The sequence below is a fragment of the Papaver somniferum genome, chromosome 5 (assembly GCF_003573695.1).
Source record: "Papaver somniferum cultivar HN1 chromosome 5, ASM357369v1, whole genome shotgun sequence".
Lineage (NCBI taxonomy): Eukaryota > Viridiplantae > Streptophyta > Magnoliopsida > Ranunculales > Papaveraceae > Papaver > Papaver somniferum.
In genome coordinates, this window is record NC_039362.1 from 151,559,274 (window position 1) to 151,582,148 (window position 22,875).

General features: G+C 35.7%; 4 protein-coding genes across 6 annotated transcripts in view; 3 read left to right on the forward strand and 1 right to left on the reverse strand.

Annotated features, from left to right (window-relative positions):
• LOC113279874 overlaps positions 1 to 5,589 on the forward strand; it is a 42,079-nt gene extending 36,490 nt beyond the window's left edge. Inside the window, exons 3-6 of the mRNA XM_026528520.1 lie at positions 4,510 to 4,659; positions 4,825 to 4,836; positions 4,964 to 5,003; positions 5,135 to 5,589. Of these exons, the coding sequence (XP_026384305.1) occupies positions 4,510 to 4,659; positions 4,825 to 4,836; positions 4,964 to 5,003; positions 5,135 to 5,319 (387 nt within the window). The 3' untranslated portion in view covers positions 5,320 to 5,589. The remainder of the gene's footprint in view (positions 1 to 4,509; positions 4,660 to 4,824; positions 4,837 to 4,963; positions 5,004 to 5,134) is intronic.
• A 612-nt stretch (positions 5,590 to 6,201) lies between these two features.
• LOC113283200 lies at positions 6,202 to 10,959 on the forward strand. Of its 2 annotated transcripts, none has more exons than XM_026532376.1 (11): positions 6,202 to 6,926; positions 7,238 to 7,548; positions 7,667 to 7,744; positions 7,955 to 8,060; positions 8,303 to 8,391; positions 9,318 to 9,429; positions 9,598 to 9,651; positions 9,792 to 9,840; positions 10,010 to 10,104; positions 10,219 to 10,357; positions 10,446 to 10,588. In XM_026532376.1, exons 1-11 carry the CDS (start codon positions 6,531 to 6,533, stop codon positions 10,451 to 10,453), a joined length of 1,437 nt encoding a protein of 478 aa, XP_026388161.1. In that variant the 5' UTR covers positions 6,202 to 6,530; the 3' UTR covers positions 10,454 to 10,588. The 2 variants fall into 2 exon arrangements, with proteins under 2 accessions (XP_026388161.1, XP_026388160.1); XM_026532375.1 differs by having other exon boundaries at positions 6,215 to 6,926; positions 10,219 to 10,340; positions 10,446 to 10,959.
• Positions 10,960 to 11,708: 749 nt separating this feature from the next.
• On the reverse strand, positions 11,709 to 12,649 carry LOC113277982 (gibberellin-regulated protein 2-like). 2 transcript variants are annotated; one of them, XM_026526937.1, is made up of 3 exons: positions 12,553 to 12,649; positions 12,409 to 12,457; positions 11,709 to 12,116 (listed from the first exon to the last, which is right to left on the reverse strand). In XM_026526937.1, exons 1-3 carry the CDS (start codon positions 12,613 to 12,615, stop codon positions 11,935 to 11,937), a joined length of 294 nt encoding a protein of 97 aa, XP_026382722.1. In that variant the 5' UTR covers positions 12,616 to 12,649; the 3' UTR covers positions 11,709 to 11,934. The 2 variants fall into 2 exon arrangements, with proteins under 2 accessions (XP_026382722.1, XP_026382721.1); XM_026526936.1 differs by having other exon boundaries at positions 12,409 to 12,463.
• A 3,421-nt stretch (positions 12,650 to 16,070) lies between these two features.
• Positions 16,071 to 17,212, forward strand: LOC113277984. Its single transcript, XM_026526938.1, has 2 exons — positions 16,071 to 16,406; positions 16,486 to 17,212. Exons 1-2 carry the CDS (start codon positions 16,122 to 16,124, stop codon positions 17,083 to 17,085), a joined length of 885 nt encoding a protein of 294 aa, XP_026382723.1. The 5' UTR covers positions 16,071 to 16,121; the 3' UTR covers positions 17,086 to 17,212.
• Positions 17,213 to 22,875: the final 5,663 nt, after the last annotated feature.

The window sequence follows — 22,875 nt, forward strand, 5'->3', positions numbered from 1 at the left end:
ACTACATATTCTCATAAAGATAGAATAGTAAATGTCGTGAGTAAATAGGATGGTTCAGTCTTCACATACCTCTTTGATGAAGTTCTCGCAAATGTCTTCATTGTACTTCAAGTTTTGATGGATATACCGTGATGTCTGATAATTAACTACCATACTCTAGTCCTAGTCCGAGACTTGACTTTAATATATCAAGATATAGTTTTGTGCAACTAACAATGACAACAAGCTTGAGATTGTAAAACTTGCGAGTTTGACCGAGCAGTGCTCTAACATTTTCAACTTGTGCTGGTAGAGTGAGTAATGATAAATAGTATGTTGGCATTCTTGCTAGAGTACTTCTTATCAATGTGATTTTTCCATATTTAGTAAGGTAATTTGTCTTCATAGAGCAAGCTTGTGCTTCATTCTTTCAATGACTATCTCCCACACAGTATAAGCCCTTGGAGTTGCTCAAATGGAATACCCAAATACTTTATGGGTAGTATTTCAATCTTACAACCCATTTGCCAACAAATTGATATTTACATATGCCGCAATGCTAGTCATTGTACTCCTTTCTAATTTTAGTTTTAAACTTGTTAGAGCTTCAAGCATCATCAACAATACTATCAAATGCCTTACCTCATTTACTCCATCCTTAAGAAATATGATTGTATCATTGGTAAATTGGAGGTGAGATACCAAAACTCCATTATGTGATACTCGGAAACCTTTAGTTTTGCCTCTAGTTATTAATTAATTGCTGAATTAGCTCTATTAGAATTTCGCACACTAAAAGGAATAAGAATGGTGATAGTGGATAACTTTTGTCTTAGACCTTTAATAGGCTTAAATTTTTCTGAAGATGACTCATTTACTACTACAGAAAGGTTGGATGTCGACATACACCAAGTAATCCCCTTCCTCCATTTGGCTTCAAATATGCATCTCCATAATTTTGAATAGTGATGCCCATATGACGTTATCAAAAGCCTTTTCCATGTCCACTTTGCGCATGATTCCAGGATTCTTTTGCTTCAGTATTGCATTAATGCACTCACATGCTATCAATACTCCGTCCAATATTTGTTTACCTTTATAAATACACTTTGATAATTTGAAATTAAGTAACGTATTACCTTATCCAGTCTCTCATTTAGTAGCTTAGATATTATCTTGTAGACACTCCCAATTAGTCTTAGAGGTATAAAATCTTTTGGAGTACTTGTGTTTTTTTCTTCTTCTTTTGCACTAATGTAATGAAAGAGAAATTGAGTCTCCAGTTGACTGGTTCTGTGGCATGAAATTCTTGCAACCTAACCAGCAAGTCATTCTTTATAATCTGCCAGCATGCTAAGTAAAACTCCACTATGAACACATCTGGTCCAGGTTTTTTATTTACACTAAAAATTTTAATGACTTCGAATACTTCTTGTTCACTGAATGAGCCTCTAACAATCCTTCCTAGTTTGGGGCCTATACACTTTATTTGAGGCCTACGACTAGAAGGATAAAAGGCATATTTTGAAGTAAAATTAAAAGCCCCTTATCCAATTATTTTAATTAATGACTAATTCCCCCTGATTACTTAGTGTTAATTTAGTTGACTAGTTGTAAAAATATCGTGTTGGATGTGGAATTAACTTGTGTTAATGAATCAACAAAACATGAAAAAAATTTAAGAACACCAACCTATAATCGGTTTATGTTGACATTGGTATCAATCGATTGTACCTTCAAAAACATACAAAAGTTTTTTGAAATTCTTTTACCCAGAACCAGTTTATATAGACATGAACATAAACCGATTATGTATTGTTAAACATCAAATAAAACTAAAGTTCATTCTAATCCATATATATATACTCGAGAATGAGTAAATAGATCGTTTGAGAAGTCATACTCATTTTCAGTTCGAGTATAAAATCACACTCGTTTTCAAATTGGTGTAAAATCATACGCATTTTCAATTCGGGTATAAAACTATTTTATTTCAGAGTATAAAACTTTTTCTCGAACTGAAATTGAGTATGATTTCATTCTCATTCTGTGATTGAGTATTAACTGAAAAAAACGGGTTAACCAGAATCGGACTTTATATGAAATATACAATCGGTTTATGTGGATTTCACATAATACAGTCGTAGCTAAAAAACATACAAAAAACTTGGTATTTCTTTCATACCAGAATCAGGGATATGAGCATGAACATCAAACGATTCTGGTTAAACGTTCTTCAACCTGAAAACACAAAACAATGGGTTCACGTGGTTATGAACATAGACCGATTATCATAGGAATCGGTCCATATGGACATGGACGCCAACAAATTGTGGTCAACACACAGAAACCCAAGATTGTTTTTTTCAATTTTGAATAGAAAAATTAATCACAAGTATAATTAAGAGCAATGGGTTGCAATCGACGATGTTTAAATTGACTATTTTTTATAAAAAGATGATGATGAAATTTCCTTTAAATCGATCGATGTCGTTAGAATCAATTGATGAAGTTAGATTTTAATTTTAGTTTTCGAGGAAAATAATTTGAGTACATTTTAGTTTTGAAAGGATTTGCATATGTTTAATTAGATTTTAGAAGAATATGCTTAGGATTGAATTTTAATAGTGAGGGTAACTTAGTAAATTTACCTAGTTTAGACACCCCTTATCCGTTTCTCTAGGTTGGGTGAGAAAATTTATAGATCCTAAATAATTCACCTAGGCTCCAAGCTAGCCAGGCTAACCATGAGTTATCATATGCAGTAATTCTTTTAAACGCAAATCCACCGGAATCAGGATAGTAATGATGTGATTCTTTGAATAAAGGCTTCTCCTAAACGTAGCCCTCACATTTATTAACCATAACTCATTCAAAATAAGTACTTAAACTAATCAAACATACTTTTGTAATCATTATACATAGCTCACAAAATTATATATATCCCCAAATAACAAGATAATCATGATATCCCTAAATCATCAAAAACAACAATAAAAAGAAGTTAATTATCTAATAAGATTTTTGCAAGATATTTAATATAGTTAACGTTTTTGAAGAAGAATCAATACCGTCAATCAATTTAGTGTAATCATGATTAAGAAGAAAAACACATCTTTTTTTATGCCTTAGACTAGTGGTCTCTAGACTACAATCAAACTCCGTAAATTGAAATGGATTTCAGCAATTACAGGGTTCGAACCACTACCTCCGTAGTGGGAGGGAGCATGCCAACCACCAGATCACTTGGTGATTGACAGAAGAAAAACACATTATTCTAGAGATTTTGTTTTATAGATTGTATGGAGTTCTAGAATAATGGTCATAAGAAAAGAACAAAATCTTGGTATTGACGTTGTCGTGGAATTTTTTTTAAGAAAACAATTAGAATATACACCATGATCAATTTTCTTAATGATGATTAAGAAAAAAATATTTTAGAGAAAATTAGAATTTATTTTTTTTTGAGAGAAAATAAGAATTAGGGTTTATATATAAAATTGTTCAAGATGTGAGAATTCCGAAACAACAATGATAATTAATTTTAAGTATGATTAAGAAAAAACTTAGGGTTTATTTTGGATTTGAGTAAAAGGGAGATTTAAGTTTGTTAATGAAAAATTAAAACTTGTTTGATTTTCCATTTTTTTTTTTGACTTTTTATTTAACTTAAATTTTTTGGGTTATGGTTAATAAATTTGTGGACTATATTTAAGAAAAGCCTCAATAAATTAGAGTAATAGGCTTCAATGTCCTACTTTATTCTTGTCTGTTCAAAACAATCTTCCCTTTGGATGACTAGTTTTGCAATATTGTTGGCTTTTTTTTTGCATTTATTATTTTCCCAAGAATAATTCTGTTTGGATAACTTATCGTATGCTAAGTTATGAATATCATTCAAATGAGATTTGAGATATTATCGTTACTCAACTGAGTTAATGAATTATTTGATGACTAGGCTGATAGATTCCAAAGCTAACCCCATGTGCTCACATGCATGTATCATATACCTTAATGGCTAGTGTACCTTCTTATTACGTGGTAACAAACTTTCATTACACGTTTTCGTTGTACGCAGAAGCCAGAAGGTGATATCGAACTAATGCATGTGTTAGGGATTCTTGATAATCTTCTTCCGATTCATGCACATTAGCTCCTCCAATTTGAGGGGTTTTCTTAATTATCTCTGGATTTGATTCAAATGTAGATGATACATTCTGGCGTAACATTTTTTTATCCACAGATCTACCCGACCATCAGATATTTGTGGACGATTAATTATACTATTTCCCTTAGGAGTTGCACTTACTACGACTACAGTTAATTGTTCGCACAGAAACTAACGGTGAATAATAATAGGTACAGTGCACTGGTTCTTGTCTGATTACCAGACAAACGAATTATTTTTGGATCTGTTTCCTTTTCTAATCAAAAACAAATTACTCATCAATTATAGTGATCTTTTTGTGGACAACTCCCCAAGTCACATGAGGCTTCCCAACTTAAACATCTATATATACTTTCTTCAAGCTATTCTCAGAAGAAGCAGCTTTTTCTATTTTCTTTCTCTTTTCTCTAAAACTTTGTTCGATTGAAAGTGGCAACCGGCATGGTGAAGTTCGTTGGTCTCTTGCTTTTGGCACTCTTTGCCATCTCCATGACATGATCGAATCCACTCAGGTACACATTTCACATATACATTTTTTTTTATTTTTTTTTATTGATTATACTCTAATTTTCTTAACAGTTTTGTAGAAACTCTTCTACTTGAGTCATGATGATGCTCCTTTTTCTTGGATACAATATTTTGATATGATTTTAACTCTGTTGAATGTTTTTGCGCAGGTTTCAGCAGGAGTATGTTCAATCCATCTTTCTCCTCCTTTTCATTATATCTTAAGATCTTTTTGCAAGATTTCTTTCAACTGTAATTTTGAACATTTACTGAATCGTTACTTACATTCTCATTTTCTCTGTTTATCAGACAACTCCATATTATGGATCAGGAAGCGTGAGTCCAGATCGTAAGTTCCCTTTTGCAGCTACAAATATTTCCCTGAGCACATATGACTCAGTGTGTTTGATATGAATACTAAGAAGAAAAATTAAAATATACATGATTGATATACTTAATTAATTTCATTTGTTTTGTTAGAGTGCAATGCGAGATGCTTGACGAGATGCAGTAAGACAAAGAACCATAAAGCATTTTGCATGGAATCTTGCATGCCTTGCTGCGAGAATTGTGGATGCGTTCCCCCAGGTTTTTCTGGCAACAAACCAATGTGCCCTTGTTACAACAGCATGAAGACCCATCGAGGAACTCCAAAATGCCCATGATCACAATTGGTTCACTATTAGTTAACTACTCTACTTATATTACAGTTAATTTTTATCAATTGTGTGAGAGATATATGTATTGACCAGTCAGTAATGGTTATTTTTCTGCGTCCAAGTGTTTGCTTACTTTGTTTCATTTGATCATCAAATTGGGTGATTTTGTATTTGTAATGACTATTGTGATTCCGGTCGATCACTTGTTTTGAGTTTTCTAATGGTGCTCTAAGTTACTCAAGTGACTGTGGATGTTAATGGATTTTCCTTTATCTTCTTGTTTTTGTGTAACGTCTCTAGTACCTTTCACATTTTTTATCAGTATTGTGTTACAGTCTTTTGACTTCTAAAAGTTAAAATGTAAAAAATAATTTTGGACATAAAATTTCACAATAACTTTTACAAGCAAAATATTAAATTTAGTGAAGCAAATCTTTTTGTTTTTTTTTATTGTTTTTACGTAATTAACTAATTGGAAGCCTAACAAGCTGAGCTCCAAGCAACATAATATTACATAAGTTAAACAGGTTGCCGTGTTAGCCTACACGCGAGTTTCATGAAGAACAAAGCCGAGAGAGTCGAAATGGATAGTGTGGCTAATATCTCGTAAGGGGATAAGCTAACTCTACCGTCCATGTCAAACTTTATAATATTACGCCATTTGGGACTCGAACCTGGGACCTTCTGGAACGCATGAAACCTCTGTGAAGCGCATGAAATCAGCTGAGCTACAAGCCGGTTTTTTTGTTTTGGACTTCTATTTCTGCTTCGCATATCCAAACGCGATATTAGTGCAAAATTGGCTCACTCCCTCCCTAGTATGCACTTTGTCTCTGGTCAACCAATATTGAAAAAGCCATTCCAGCCGTTAAGAAAAAACCGGCACCGGTTACAGCACCCGCCTTCTTATATCTGCCTGAGCTAATTTCTGGTCGAAAACAACCCTTGCCTACTACTAGCTATCGCCCAATTCCTTGATAACCCACATAGGAGTGGTAAAACCTCTTCCCCTCTCTCTTCTCTCCCTCCAAGCCCTAATCTTTACCCTTTCAAACTAAATTGTATCTGTAGATTTTCGAGATTGGTTTCTAGAATTAGGGTTTTAATACAAAACCTAGGTGTTGTTTTTTCCCCTTAAATTTCCTTCGGTGTTGTTTTTTCCCCTTAAATTTCCTTCGGTGTTGTTTGAAGTCAGGAGTGTATTGATTGTGAAATTCATGGGGGGAGGTGATTATCATAAAAGTAAACGGCGGAAAAGTAAAAAGAAGTATTCAGAAGATACAAGTACCTCTGATGAATCCTCTGAATCATCATCAGCTATGAGTTCTGATAGTGAAGATACTCAGGAAAGGAGGAGATCCAGACGTAGACATAGAGATGACAAACATAAGAAGAGGTCTGGAAGGGAGAAAGAAAGAGGCCAAAAGCATAGAAGAAAAAGTAAACATAGAAAAGATGACAAGAGGAAAGAAGAGAAAAGGAGGAAAAAAAGGGTTAGTGATAATGACTCTAGTTCATCAGGTGAGGATTTGCTAATATCTCCCAAGAACCCAGAGGTCATCCTTGGCAATATGTTAACTGAATTCCCAGACATGCTTGGTGATTTGAAACGGGTATGCTGAAATGAAACTCCTTTTTTGTGAATTACTTAAGAATTTGATGATTTATATGCATAATTGTATAAATTTGATATAATTGGATGAGAACCACAATATATAACTAGGTAGTTCTCATTAAAGAATCGATACATTTTGGTGACTTCCTTGATACCTACAGTGTACATAAGGTTCTTATGACTCGTGACATTGTTTATGTATTGCTTTATGTATTGCTGAAGAGTTGCAATTCTATGCTCGTTGTTGTTTCTAGGTGGTAATAGACATGAATTTGGAGGTAATGTAATCGATGCCTTTTGTGGTTGCAGCTTTTGCAAATGATTGATGATGGACAAGCTGTTGATACAAGGGGAATACCTGATAAATCTTTGATGAAAATTTTGAGGAAGTTGTTTTTAAGTTTGAATCTCAAAGAAAATGATACTGGTGTTTTCTTCCTGCCTCCGAAGATTTGTCCCACTTTAGAAGTTCTTGGGCCATTTATTTCTTCACATCTAAGTCTTAAAGGCGAAGAAGTTATGCCTTCTGAATTACCTGGTCAACAGGCAACTGATGACGCTAAAGAGTCTCAAGCGGCAGAGTTATCTCCCAAGGATGAGTCTACTGGTCCAAGGAGAAGGTCAGACTCTTGTCTCTATTCTTTCGCTAGCAATCTCACACAGCATCGACATATATTCTTACCACATTTATTTGATTGCTTTTCCTGTTTCAATTGATTGTATATGTTTGTTTTACAGAATGATGGGTCCTGAAATGCCATCTGCGGAGCTATTAGCTGCTGCAGCCAGACTAACAGAAGCTGAAGCTGAGCTGAGGTACTTACTAACAAGATCACTTCAATGTTGTCCTGTTACTCTGTCCCATTCATTGTCATTAGGTTTTTATTGGGTTTAGCTTTAGAGCTCAGATTCCAGTACAATATTGGCGTGTGTTTTTTTTTGGTTTGCATATGCTTAATGTATCATCATCCATATAATGATCTTTTGTCTCGCCATGTTTCTGACATAATTTCATGCAAATTTCAGGAATGCTGAGACTGAAGCTGATGATGATGGTTTATTTGTAGGTCCTCCGCCACCTGCCTTGGTTGCTGAAGCTGCATCAGCAAATGAGGCTGAACGCTTTGAAGAGGTATGTGTTTCTGTTTACACCACATGCAATAGAGTAGCTTCCAGTCACAAATCAAATTTCGCAAAGTAATAAAAATTTTAAATAATATGAATCAGTTACATCTTTACTTCAATAACCTAAAATAAGGTGAACAACTTCACATGACTATCTTCTGCATTTGTAATATATTGAAATGTTCAGATCCAAGCAAAATAGTTAGGTATGTAAATTGAAACTCATACACCTGTCCTTCATATTATCAGGTCACAAGAATCATGGGAGCTAAAGTTGATTCTGCATATGATGTTCTCGGAGTGAACCATAATATGTCCGGTGTTAACATTAAGAAAAGGTAAGTTCTTCTTCTTTCTTTCTTTCTTTCTTTTTTTTTTGGGTGTAAGCTGAATATGATACATGGGATCTTTTAGCTCTTAAATCCTGATACAACCTCTACATTCTCCGTCCACCCATTACATCTAGCATGATTAACATTATCAGGTGTAGGCAGCAGTTGTGCAGAAAAACCTGTATATTGTTTTGGCATCCAAGATCATGATTCAAGATCGTCGTCTGCATTCACAAATTAATACATGTGGTTTGGGCTTACTACTATTTGGCAATTAATTCTCAAAGCCACAGGCTCAGAGCACCTTTTGAAAAGTAGCATTATGTAGTGCAGAGCTGACATCACTTTTCTGTATAGGGATCGGCCAGTTATGTAACGGTACAACCAGTTAGTCCTTACCTTTGTTGCAGGGATATGTTAATCCCAACCAAAAGAAACTTACATGCACAAAGCATTTCCATGGTGATGCTAGTAGTTAGCCCTTGGTGTTTGATAGACCCCTGATTTAAGTCGTCTTTTTTTTTTCACTTATCCTCAAGTGGGTTGGTTGGTGTTCCTATCTTCTTCGTATGTTACTTTCACAGAAGTGTAAGTTTCGAGATTGATACCTACAACCATCTAAGTAACTACAGTTGTATTCCAATAAATACGCTGTATGACTAAGATAAGAGAAAACATGCTTAATGTTGAGGTGAAGTGCATGTTGAAACACTTTTTTCCAATCAATATAGCCTATCTAGTTGGTATATTCCAGTATTCAAGTGCAGTGCTGTCATAAATAATGCGGAGTACGCTGTTGACTGATACCTTGTTTTGGCAATTCACAAGAATATATGATCTTAACACTATTCTCAGTTAAATCACTGCGTTAACTGGATCTGTATTTTATGTGCAAAGAAATGCTTCTTGAATTTTATCTACGTTTTGTTCAGGTATTGGAAGATTTCTCTTATGGTACATCCTGACAAATGTACTCATCCTCAGGCCAATGAGGCATTCATCAGGCTGAATAAAGCTTTTAAAGATTTACAGGATCCAGTGAAGGTGGGTATTTATTTGAATTTATTGCAATCTTTATGTATGAAGTAGGCCAGTTGTGTATAATTTCAAGGTAAAACTAGATATAAAATACAGCAAACTTGTAAGTCCATGCTGTTCATTTCTATCCTCTGCATGTTTAGGATACTTAACCAATTTACCTTTTTTTCTCAGCGGAAAGCAACTGATGATAAAATTAAGGAGGAAGAGGAGAAGGAGAAGTTTAAGGTATTGGATATCTCATTTTGAAGGTTTTTCCATTATTTCCTATGCTGATTCGTCTTTTCTCCCTCTGAATCTTGAGCCGCTACTACTTCGTAAGATTTTCTTTTTTCACATGCCTAATTCCAAATTTATGCTTACTGTAGGCTGAGTTAAAAGTATTGCGCGAGGCTGCACAATGGAGAAAGTTGCAAGGTTAGTTGTTTTTGATCTACTGGAATATATATACTTTCTGTCTTAGTATCTTTATCATGTGGTACTGTAAAATCACAAGCAGTTGAATATAAAAAAAGTAGTTGTTAGCGAAACAATCACATTGACAACAAATTAAGAAAGTTTTTTTTTTTTTCTAAAAAAAGCACAGGTATATCTCTTGCCGGTGATGATGAGCTTCTGGAAGAAGTAAAATTGCCACCAAAAAGAGATGACTGGATGACTACTCTTCCTCCTGAAAGGAAAGTAAGGGCTTCTTAGATGCTTTTGGAATGTCAAACAGTCTTTCATTTATTTGAATCCTATCTAATTGTATCTTGCTAACTCAAATGCTCATATCATTTTTATTCTTTCAATCAGGCACCTACAGCTGCAACTATGCAGTCAACAACATCTTTTAGTAGGAATGCTAGAGAAGGACGTGGTGATACTAGCGCTTGGACAGATACTCCTTCGGACAAGGCCCAGAAAGCAAAACTGAAGTGTGTATATTGCTTAGGTTTTTGCTGTCTCTCTATTTCTTCCTTGATCGCATTTTCCATGTTTTATCTTTATTGATAACTATATTACATAAATTTTCCTTGCAGTTATTTAGAGGCTTATGATCAGGCTACTGCACTTGCTGCCAATGAGGACAAGAAGCGAACAACTCCAGATGCTGAATTAGTCGATCTTTATAACCAAGCCAAACGTTCAAAATCATTGGTGCAGAAGCACCAGGAAGAGGCTACTGGCAGTCGTTTGAAAAAGAAATCGAAAGAGCGGCCAAAAAAAGGAGAATGGGAAGGACAACACCCTTGGAAGCCTTGGGATCGAGAAACAGACTTGACAGCAGGACGACAGAAAGTGAACTTGGACGGGAAGAACATGACAGAGGGATTGACTTCCCGGTTTTCTTCAGGAACCGTGCAAAGAAACTTTTTGTAGGATTCGTTCGTAATCATTCAATCACTTGACGCTTTATTTTTTTGTTTAGTGTAGTATGGTTTCGTGTATTTTCTTTCTTTCTCTTTAAATGAACTTTTCATGTATTAGTGAATTGTACACCTACAGGATCACAGAAAATTCTCATAGCAAACAAATGAACAATGCTTAAATTTCCTCCATTGTCGAGATAAACATGGACAGGCTAAAACGGAACCAACACCTGGTACATGTGAGCCATAATTCAGGTTTGCATCAAAAAAAAGAGCCATAATTCAGGTTGATAAAATAATACTCGCATGTTGTCAGAAAGCTAGATAGATGATCTTAGTAAAATGTACAAAACAGTCCTAGTATTATGACCCGATTCCCAAAAGCATCCTACTGTTACAAACTATTAACAAAATGATCATCCTACTGTTACAAACTATTAACAAAATGATCATACTTCCGTTAAAAAGAGAGTTAAGTGGTGACTTACAGTTAAATATGTTGATGAGATTACGTATGTGTCCTTCATATATATCCCTCCATACACAATTTTAAATTTTGCTTTTATTATAATTTTTTTGACGGTGGTGCTATTTGTAGGTGGTGGTGGTGCCGGTTACATATCGCTACACTGCACTCAGGATCGTAAAACCGCATTCAGGTTCGTTACACCACATTCAGGATCGTTACACCGCATTCAGGATCGTAAAACCGCATTCAGGTTCGTTACACCACATTTAGAATCGTTACACCGCATTCACCCTAAGGGTTCACCGCTAGCGCTTCGGAGTTTAGCATAGGTTCTTAAGCTTCCACCACCACCACCACCGCTTCATCACCACCACTTCAACCAATTAATTAATTAGGAAGGGTATTTTGAGAGAGGATATTTTCGGAAAAGATAACACCGTTTTATTCAAAAGTGTTAAGTCGGATGGAAAAAGACCATTTTATAAATGAATTACAAAAATAAGATCATTTTGTGACCGAATTACAAAAAGTACGACCGTTCTGTAGCTGACCCTAATATTGTAAATTGTCACCGGTCCCTTCATTATTATTACAAAGTGAAGAGTATTCGTGTTTAAAGAGTACTCAACTTTATTTAGTCATACTGCTTATGCGGACTAATTGAGAAAAGATGGTGCGTAAAAATTCTGCTCAAGGACATTTAAGCCTACCACCATGTGTAGTCATATTGGCATAGCAAGGGCAGACATCAGCGTTGCCTGAAGTTCCGGGTGGAACACAGTTGCACCTCTGACAACATGTGTTGCAGGCTCTGATGCACATCTTATGTCGTGATGATTTGCTACAACGGTAATCACAGGCTGGCGGGCAATCTGCTTACAACATCAATAAATACAACTTACAAAAATGTGACAGAAAGAAATAATCCTTGAATAAAGCACCCTGCCTCATTTGAACATCAACAGGCTTTCTTATTCATATAGAAAACATGTAATTTAGGATTTCTATTATGTGTTCCTGATGGTGATCCAGTAGAGGTTTTTTTGTAACTGGTTGAAAAACTCAGCCAACCCAAGTTGATTATGTGCAGCAGCGTTACCGGTTCCTTTTTCGAAAAATATATATTGAGTTACAAGAAATTGTATGAACTTTTCTCATTCTTACTCATTTTTAGCGCTTCCGCCGGACCGACTCCTTCACTGCTGACTTGCAGCTGGAACTATGCAAACAAATTAGATACAATAAGCACTTGCAGATTGGAAGCAAAGCAAATTAAGGCATACATAATGTAACACATAAAAATTTAACCTCGACGATGAAGAGAAAGCAAAAGACGGTGAATAGCGTCATCATCTTGAGAGTAGTGGCCATTATAGCTACAAAGGTGATCAGAGTACATGGCAAGTGAAACAAGGAAGAAAGGCTCTTATAGAGAAAGATACAGAGATTAGAAGCTAAGAACAAGAATGAACTCTATCAATAACTTTTACGTGTACGATTAATGTGCATCCAAGTAACCTTAAAGAACTGTCATGCTTTTAATGCTTACTCACTTGATCTTTGTAGTTTTATCACAAGAAGAGAAATTTTGCTACCAAGTGCTTTGAAGCTAATAGGCCTTTGTTATGTTTTTCCAAACTATTGCTTTCCTCCACGGCACTGTAACCCTATGCGAACTAGTTTTTTACCCGTGCAGTGTTTCTCTTACGAAATATTTGATCCATGTGTTAAGATTGATCTCATTGAAAAAGCAATAACTATTATTATAGAATTAATAAAAAAATCAATATGTTGATGACCCTAAAAGCCAATATAAAACATTTAATAATAAGTTAATAAAAACGCCATTCGATAGGAAAAAACTTAAAAAGTTATTGGCCAGCATCACAACGTCTTCGAAGCCTATATGGTACTTCTTCCAGCTTTATAAATTGATTAAATGTTACCTCCTCCGGTTCTCTCCAAATTTTGATATTCTATAAATTTTCGAACCTCGTTATTTTTGTTTTTTTTATATACCCTTGTCCAATCATTGAATGCATGTATTTCGTCAGCAAAAGCGTTATCAACATCGCGATGCATATAATCTCAAAAAATATTTCATTCGTCCGTTTAATTTTCTATAAATTCCCACCTCGATTATGCATTTTAATTATTATAGTAAATATAGATATGAGTAGAGATTTTCTTCAATTTAATGACCTTCTTATGGTTTTCTTTCTCTTTACATAAACCTAAAAAAATATTATATGAAAGTTATCAACCATAAAATAAATAGAATTAATATAACATAGAGAAAATCAAATCAGATACAAAGTAGAGACAAATACATAGATAATTATGGTTACGTGCAAATTGCACTTGAATATCCTAATAAAATTTAATTTATGCATTGGGATATTTTCGATGTTACTGCCAACCTGTTTGAGCAGTAAAGTGCAATCTTAAATTTCTTGGGACAGGCCTATATTTACCGTTAATAATCGAACCACGAAGCTTGTTATAACTATTACCCTTCAATTTTCATTGTGATTTTTATAGTGACTTTTTAGAGATACTGTATTTATTAAGTTAATTCTCCCTGCTAATTGTTTATTATTAGTTTGTTTTCTTCGAATTGTTTTGTGAAGTAAAATTATGTTGCACTGGATATACTTTTCTTTGTTCAGTGGCCTTATATATATTAACCCATATTGTCCGTATTCTAACTTTTGTAAAAACTGTACCATCCCCGTCCATGATGTCAGTAGCAATTGATTCTAGAATCTCTGCATGTCATCATTGTCTCTCGAATAAAATGTGATATCAAATTCAATAATTTTTTTCACAAAATATCATTATTTGTAATTTATATAACTTTATATGGGTGCAGGTTCCATCACAAATCGAAAGATTTTCAAAGAACCACTAATGATTTATAAAGTAAATAGCTTATACTATAGCAATATTTTCATAAATTCAATTATCCAAAAAATAAAAATGAACTGTAACTTTGTAACTTAACTATAATGTCATAATAATTTCTAAAAATAAAATTGTTTAAAAAGTCTTAGAATGTGCAAAAATTACAACCATGAAAAAAAAAACTAACCTCCGTTCAAGATACCTATGCATTTATTTTTTGACCGATTTTTTCGTGTTGTCTTTTTGCATGGTTGTTTTTTCTTGATAAACAGGTTTTATTTTCTTCTGGCAGAATGCTACAATATATTAAACCGTGAATTATGAATAAGGTTACGAATTATGTATCTAATGTGTGCGTGTGAATTACTATAGCATGCTCAGTGTACGCGTACCTGTGAATTCAATAAATATATTGTTAATTGCGGGGAACCCGTGTTTTATTTGGGCACAACAAAAATTTAGGATTCAAATATCAAGATAATGTTAACGCTAGCATTTTTAGTTATTGTAACTTGTAATGTATGGTCGAACATCAATCTGGCTGTACAAAATACTTTTTCTTTTCCGATACGAAAGAAAAATTTATTGAATTAGAAAGAATTACACTGCATCATCCCTTCGGATACTTTGTGATACCCAAACAGAGAAATTGTTTGACCATTAATTCCTAATTCGAGATACTAACAATACCATATATTTAGCAACATGTATTAAATCTCTATGCACATGAGTGCATTTTCAATTTGCAAAGGAATTCAAAATACTACTATAATGAATAATCAATTTTTTGTTGTCCATTTTTTTACATCTAATCTACCGCTAAAAGCATTGATAAAATTTTGGCAGTGTCCCTCTAAATCTAGAGCTTGTACAGTATATCTCTGGCTCATATTCCAGATTCCAAGAACTTGTTTGTTTGCAGCTGACTCGGCGTCTGAATCTGAGTCAACCCCTGACTCGGACCGAGTCAGCAGTCAGACCGTTTGTTTTCCATTTTGAGTCAGATCTGACTCGACCTCTGACTCAGACATAACCCCTGACTCGGACTCATTTGAGTCAGGTAACAAAATACCCCTGACTCATGGGACCAAACCACTGACTCACTTATTTCCGAGTCAGATGAGTCAGATCTCACTCAAAACAAACATATCGACTCAGATCCAGATGAGTCAGGTGATTTCACTCAGATCCAGATGATTCAGATCCAGACGACTTAGATGAGTCAGGAGTAAACAAACATGGTGCAAGAGTGCTTTAGCTCCGACTTGTTATGGGTCGATCAGTTTGGTTCCACGGCATCTAACTTCATTTATATTACCCGTAAAATCATTTTAGCATAGTATCCCTTATACCAATCTGATTGCTCACCCTAGAACAAACTGCACATTGGGTAACTCTATATGCGCCGGTGAATTTCCTATATCCAAGTGTATTTAATCACGTAAGTTCTAAAATCTTATGTAATTTAGACCCGTAAATATGCAAAGTGCATTTGAATTATCTAATCAAATGTATGCATGTCCCCTTTGACGCCACAAAAAGATTCTATACATCTATAAATTTAGTGATTGTATATAAATTTGAATAAGTGCAACTTCCACCGAGTGTATTTAGTCAAACTGAATAATAATCTAATTTTTCTAGACAAAATATTATGATCTCTTATGTGGACGAAATATATGGTTATGATTATACACCGGAATGATTCTAACAAATGATACCAGGGTATAAAATTACAAAATTTAACTTGGATAACAATTGAGAATTGCACTTCTAGCTACACGGTATTACATCAACAAATAGAATCACGTGAACTTAGATCGATGTTCAGCCCAAAAACTTGGAATGGCAACAAAATGAAAGCGTTAGTATTCGACTGTGTTTGAAAGCGTTAGTATTCGACTGCGTGTTTAACAAACTTATTTCTGCATAATCTTATCATTTATAATTTCTATTTCAAGAAATATAGAAATATGGCACCACGAGGTCCCAATTTTACAACAGAAGAAGATACAATGATATGTAGAATCCATTTAGCCATATCTCAAGATTCTGCTACCGGAACCGATCAACCAGAAAGAGTATTATGGAGTCGGATCAAAGATAAGTTGGAAGAAGCCCTGCCTTGTAAACCAAAACGTACTTGGACTTCTATCCAGAGTCGATTTCAGGGAATCAGTAGACAGGTTTCACTTTATTCTGCAAAAGTGTTGGAAGTTGATGGTGAATATCATAGCGGATGGAATGAAGTCTCGAGGGTAAGTAATCGTCAATTTTTGCACCCTTAATAATTATATACATGTAATTGGAACTGATGAGTATTGAAAATAATAACAGGTTGAAGAGATAAGAAAGCGATTCAAAGAAAGTAATGGTAACCAAAAATTTAAGCACGAAGAGTGCTACGAAATTCTAAAAGATAGTATCAAATATTCAGGACGGTCGACGTTTGTGTTTGATTCAGGCCAAGAAATGGAAGATTCTCAGAGTGGTGAGGAAAACGCTGATATTGAGGAAACAATTCCAGGCGAGTCCAGTGATGATCTAGATATTGGAGATATAGAGAACACACGTAAGCGTCAGTTGGGGAAGAAAGCATCGAAACAACTAAAGAAAACAGGGAGAGCAAAATCCAATGCCCAGGAGGAAATGCTAGAGGATATAATTAAGGAGCAGCAAAGTTTCAATGAACATTACAAAGCACAATCACTAATGAAGATGGGACAGAGACAAGCTGAGTTTGAAGCAATACAAGCTAAGTTTGCGGCAAAGTTTGCGGCGAAACAAGCTAGGCAAGAAAAACTCGATTTAAAGAAAGAAGCGGACGATGACTTGGCCATAATGTTGAAGGATGTCTCTACATTGGACACTGTAACAAGAGAGTACTTCGAACTTCGAAAGATGGAAATACTACAACGCAAAAGAAACCAATCTTAAAGCATGACCGAATTAGTTGAACCTTAATATTTATCATTAATAAAAAAATTAGTGAGTTTTAGTCAATTTTAGTGAATTTTAATTTTTATATGATAAATAGTACATTAGTAAGCAACGTTACAACATATTTTCCGATGAAGAAATACGATACAACATATTTCCATCCCAACTTAATAATTATCTCCAAAATTTGACCATATGTGTTCGATTAAATCTTGACGCAAGCGAAAATGTGTTTCTTTATTGTGTATAGCATGACGCCGATGTGCAGCTCTCATTCTGGAAAGTTCCTCAGTACCTACCCTCGATATATTCACCGGTGCCGACCTGCTACGTGAGTCATATTCATGTGGCCAATCACCGGGAAGACGCTCATCCTCCACTATCATATTATGTAAAATAATAACCGTTTTCATTATATAGGCAAGCACATCCGGGTTCCACATTCGTGCAGGTTGTTTGACAATGGCAAATTGTTGTTGCAGTACACCAAATCCACGCTCTACATCTTTCCGTGCTCCCTCTTGCATCGATGAAAATTTATATTTTTTCGGTGTATCTGGTTGTTTAATGGCCATCACAATAGTAGCAATCTGTGGATAAATGCCATCACCGAGATAATTGTTGTGGTGGTGGAATAGGTACATGCTGAGCAGGTCGTTGAATAAGGTGTTTAACACGGTCACCATCAACCCCGTGTAATTCAACTACCCAATCGACTTTGGTCACGAATTGATGGAAGTTAGTTACATGTCGCCAATATCGCAGATACATATTATATGAAACAGCTTTCACAAACATATTTGCATCTACCCATCCAGCTTCTTTCACATGTTTTGCTTTCTCATGACTGACCTCGCCAATTTTAAATGGTGGATTTCTAGGAATTCCAAAAGTAGGATGATTTTGCCTCCAAGATCGTTCTCCTAGGTACCACATATTCTGTCAAATTACCAGTAATCAGAGAAAATAAGTTCTTCAACTGAGGATAAAATGATAACTTTGAAGTAATAATGTTCATATAAAAACAAAGTACTAACTGACCTTGCCAATCCAAGTAAATATAACCCTTTTGTTTGAAAGCTCCACAGCCCTGCGACCAACATCAGAGTCAAGAACACCAATGGCGGATTCCCACGGTCTCCATGTCACGATGTCTGCAGTCAACTGATTAAGCGCATTCCTACAGTGAACAATATCGATAGTCTTTTTCTTCGCTTTCCACCGGGAAGTTCTTGGCCATTTTTCTTCACTAGTTGGGTCGCACGGTCTACATATGCCCAGATATTCATATCCCCAAAACTACTCCATCATAACCAACCAAATAAATCAACTGCCAAAAAATATACATTTAAATGAAATAAAAATAAATAATAATTTACCTCTAATATTTGGAACGACCCAGTTAATGACTTCTGTCCCCTACCAGATGCGTTGAGTGCCACATACAATTTTGCAAAAGCAGGACCACCCCAGTCATACATATCAACTGCATTTAGATCCTCAAAAGCAGCTAACCAAGCCGCATCAATGTAGTTCTTTGCATTGGAAAAGAAAAAATTTCCCAAAACATACATAAAAAAGGCCCTCGCCACTTTTTCTGCAAGTTTGTCATCCAAATTAGCTGCAACCAAGATATCTTCTTTGAAATACGTAGTCAAAAATTTAATTGTGATTGCATCTGAAATCCACTGTGCCGGGGGGCGTTTTTTTCCAGAGATTGGGGGATCTTCATAATCTAAGGGTTCTTCTATTTCTGGAAAAACATGCTCACGGACATAATCAAATTTGTACTTGACTGGGTTATACGGAACATCATCCCCAATTCCAATACTCAATCCTGTCAACACTACCCAATCAAGCGGCGTGAATCCCATTTCACCAAAAGGGAAGTGAAAAGTATGCGTTGTATCCCACCAATGTTCAACAAGATAATCAATCACTGGGTGTGATGCTTCTCCTATTTCCATGGCTAATAAACGTCCCCATCCTGCCTTGTCGATAATGTATTTAATTTTTGGACTATGTTTTGTTATCTCCTTATAATAAACAATGACCGAAAAGAGTGAACCACGATGTTGGTACCTGAATTTTGGATCGCTTGAATATGTAATATCTGTAGAAGCGTGTTTGTCACTATCTTCCAGGCAATTGTAGTTATCTAGGGATACCACGGACGGTGTTGTTTCATCTTCGCTATCTTCATCGAACCCGGTATCTGGAACTTCCAAATCTCCAACATTAGGGTCTATTTCAGGCTCCATTGGACCTTTACCTTTGCGTTTCTTATTATTCATCTTTTTTCCTTGTGCAAATCTCGACGTTATTCTGCTCAACATCTGAGCACGATATAAATACAAGTTAGTAATTGTTTTTTCTGAGTTTACAGCATCCATAAAATGTTCTATTCTATATTATAGAAGATCAAAATTTACAGTATAGAAAATCCAAAAAATTTACAGTAAATAAACCCCAAGATTATATTTTATTTACTTACAGTATAGAAGATCAAAAAAATTTACAGAAAAAATCTAGACACCGTCTTTATAATACAACTGTTTAACATTTTGTATCTCCCCTTTGTGAGCAACACAGTGAACTTAGTCTATCAGTAAAATTATTCTATCAGTGAAGATCAACAACAACATTTTGTATCTCCCCTTTGTATTCTATCAGTAAAATTATTCATACATAATCAAACAAACAAATTATTCATATTCTATCACTCAAATCATTCTATACATAATCAAACATAATCAAACAAAGAACAGTAACAGTAACCTCATGTTATATGGTTAATGAAATCAAACAAACACGGTTATGCTTAATGAAATCAACATGCAATCCACTCATTCCACCCAAAAACAGCCTAATTAATCATACCTTTAATCTTCAATCCAACCAAAAACAAATTACCCAAAAACAAATCATACCTTTAATCTTCAATCAAATTTCCCCGCACCCAATTAACGAATAAGATTACTCGTTTCTTTCGCAAGAACTCGTTTCCCCGCACCCAATCAAATTTCCGTCACATTCGATTTAGGTTTTGCCCTAGATTTTTCGTCTGTTTTCGTCTTTTTTTTTTCTTCTGTAAACTGTTTATGTAAAAGGAGGAGGAGAAGAAGAGATAATGACGTCTATATCCAGACGGATTTTCCGTGCACGCCTCACTCAGACGCACGTATTACAATCGCTTGATTCAGACGCATGTATTACAGACGTCCCACTCAGACGCTCGTATTACAACCGTCCCTCTCACACGAACGTATTACAAACGTCCCACATAGACGCAGGTATTACAAACGTTCCACTCAGACGCTTCTTCTATAAACGTCTCACCCAGACGCATAATCCATTAACGCCCGAAACATACGCATAATCCATTAACGCCCGAAACATACGCACTTTATATCTCCGTACGAGTGATACGCACTTTTCATCTCCGTCCCAGTAGACGCACTTTCCATCGCCGTCCCATATCCGGCGTTAGTTATACTTGCGCCTCAATCAAGCGGGCATTATACCTCCGTTTCATTCAAACGCATAATAAAAATCCGCTTCATCAACAGACGTGAGTATAAGTTACGTCTGGCATCGGGCGTTAGTGTAAGTTACGCTTCACCAAATTTGGTGTTATCCCACTGCGCTTGGGTCACCCAAAATACCAAAAATTTTTGGTTTTTAGTCTGGCTTTTGGTATTTGGTCCGTTTCATGACTGTGGTTGCTCTAAAGTAACTTATCCTTCACCCAAAAATAAAATATATCATCCGCAATTACTATGCAAACGTTGGTAACAAATATACTTAAAATTACAATTTCTCAACTAAACTGGAAACAAGTATTTAATTATATCCAAATTTTATCCTCCTTTCTGCATTTAGATATGAAATGGTTTCTTTTTTTTGTAATTTTCATGAATAATGTGACTTGAATGCAAATTACCGGATATATTGGATCGATATATTGCAAGTACTTAAACGCAGCCTACTGAGACAAAATCCTATACCACTCCATTTCAAGGAGGCTAACATGGGGGAGAAAATATGATCTTAAGTACTGTTTTTTTTTTCGGCAGAATAATCTTTGAAAACATTTATCATATACATGCGTTCAAATGATGAATATGAGGATAAACACAATTGGAAAGGCAAAAAAAGAAATACAAAAAAGGCATACCCGAATTGAGAATCATTGAAGCCTCTAAGTCAAAATCTCACAAAATACCACTATTATTGACATGTTTAATCTGGATTTTTTTTCTCCGTGTGGACAGTGGATATCGTGAGCTAGATCATCCAATGCATACAATTACTGTAAACACGATAGTAAAGAGTGAGTAGAGAAAATAATCAATCACCTTGGGCACATGGACTTTTCCCTTCCCTTTTTTTTTTACTCGGTCAAAGAATGGATTGAATAAAAAGCACAAACACAAAGAGATAGGTCTCTTTAACTTTTAGCCAAAAGCCAAACGCAAAAGAGCCTACATGAAGCGAAAAAACAAGATGCCAGTCCTACGGAGAGGCGGCTTTACATCAGAAAAAACGAAGAGGATAAAAAACAGCAGACAGGCCTGCAAGACAAAACTACAGCCATTAAGTAATCAAATTATCAGAAGGGCTTGTTGGACCCTTGTCATCTTCTTGGACAGCTTTAGCTTGTTGTTTCTTCTTTTTTGATGTTTTTTTCGGGGCCTTCTTGCCTGCCAGAAGCTCGGCCTTCTTCTTCGCTGCTTGTTCCTTTTTCAGGCGATCTTCCTCATCTTTGGAAGCCCCCCATTCGAGTTTATTAGTTTCCTCCACTACAATGTTGTTCCTGCATTGCATGGTATGAGTAGCCTCTTCGATTGTAGCCTTTGTCCCATCGGCGGTTCCAGAACCTTCAGCTTGTATGTTCTTCTCTTTGATGCCAGAACCTTCGGCTTGTATGTTCTTCTCTTTGATGCGATCTCGCATAATTTGGAGCTCAGCCTTAGCCTGCTCAAGTTTGGCTTGAGCCAGGTCAGAAATTCTACCTAAGTCTTTTGCTATCTTAATCTGATTGTTGTAATTGATTAGAAAATCTTGTTTTTTCTTATCCAAGTTCGGATTCTCCTTATCCAAATCAACTAGAAGTGTCCCCCTGAAAGTGACTCGTCAGGCTTGGTCCCTTGTGACAATGGCTCGTCAGACTCGTCAGGCTTGGGTCCCTCTGACAATGACTCTATATGTTTAGAGTTGTTGGACTTGGCCTCCTCGGAGTGTGACATTCCAAGCATTGGTGTGTCCACATCAACTGCAGAGTTAGTCAGTTGGATAACGACCACTCCAGCAGGTCTAGTAGCATTGTCAACATCGTCTGGACGAACAGCAATACTCTCAGCATGCTCTGATCTATTGATGTCGACCACTCCAGCTGTAGTTTGACTCTGATCTTGGTGTTTTTGATGAACTCCCTGTTCGAACTGATCATCATGACTTACACGATCATCTTCACTGCTTGAGGTGCTGGGAATGATAGAATGAACTTCCTGAGACGCTGCTCCTCCAATTGGTTTTGCTGTTGTATCATCGGACTTGCCTTCCCTGCTAACCCTTCCGGTGAACTCCCTCTTCTTCCAAATATTTCTGAGATCATCTAACTCCATTTTCAGAGCTGTTTTCTTCCCTTGATCGGTTTCGAAGTCGTAATGCTTCTTTAGATCGTTATACTTCTTGTTCCTACAGTTTCCTTCAACATGACCAATTGTTTTACAATGTTCGCAAAATTCTGGTTGGTTGTATATCTCATAATCAATATAGAAGCCT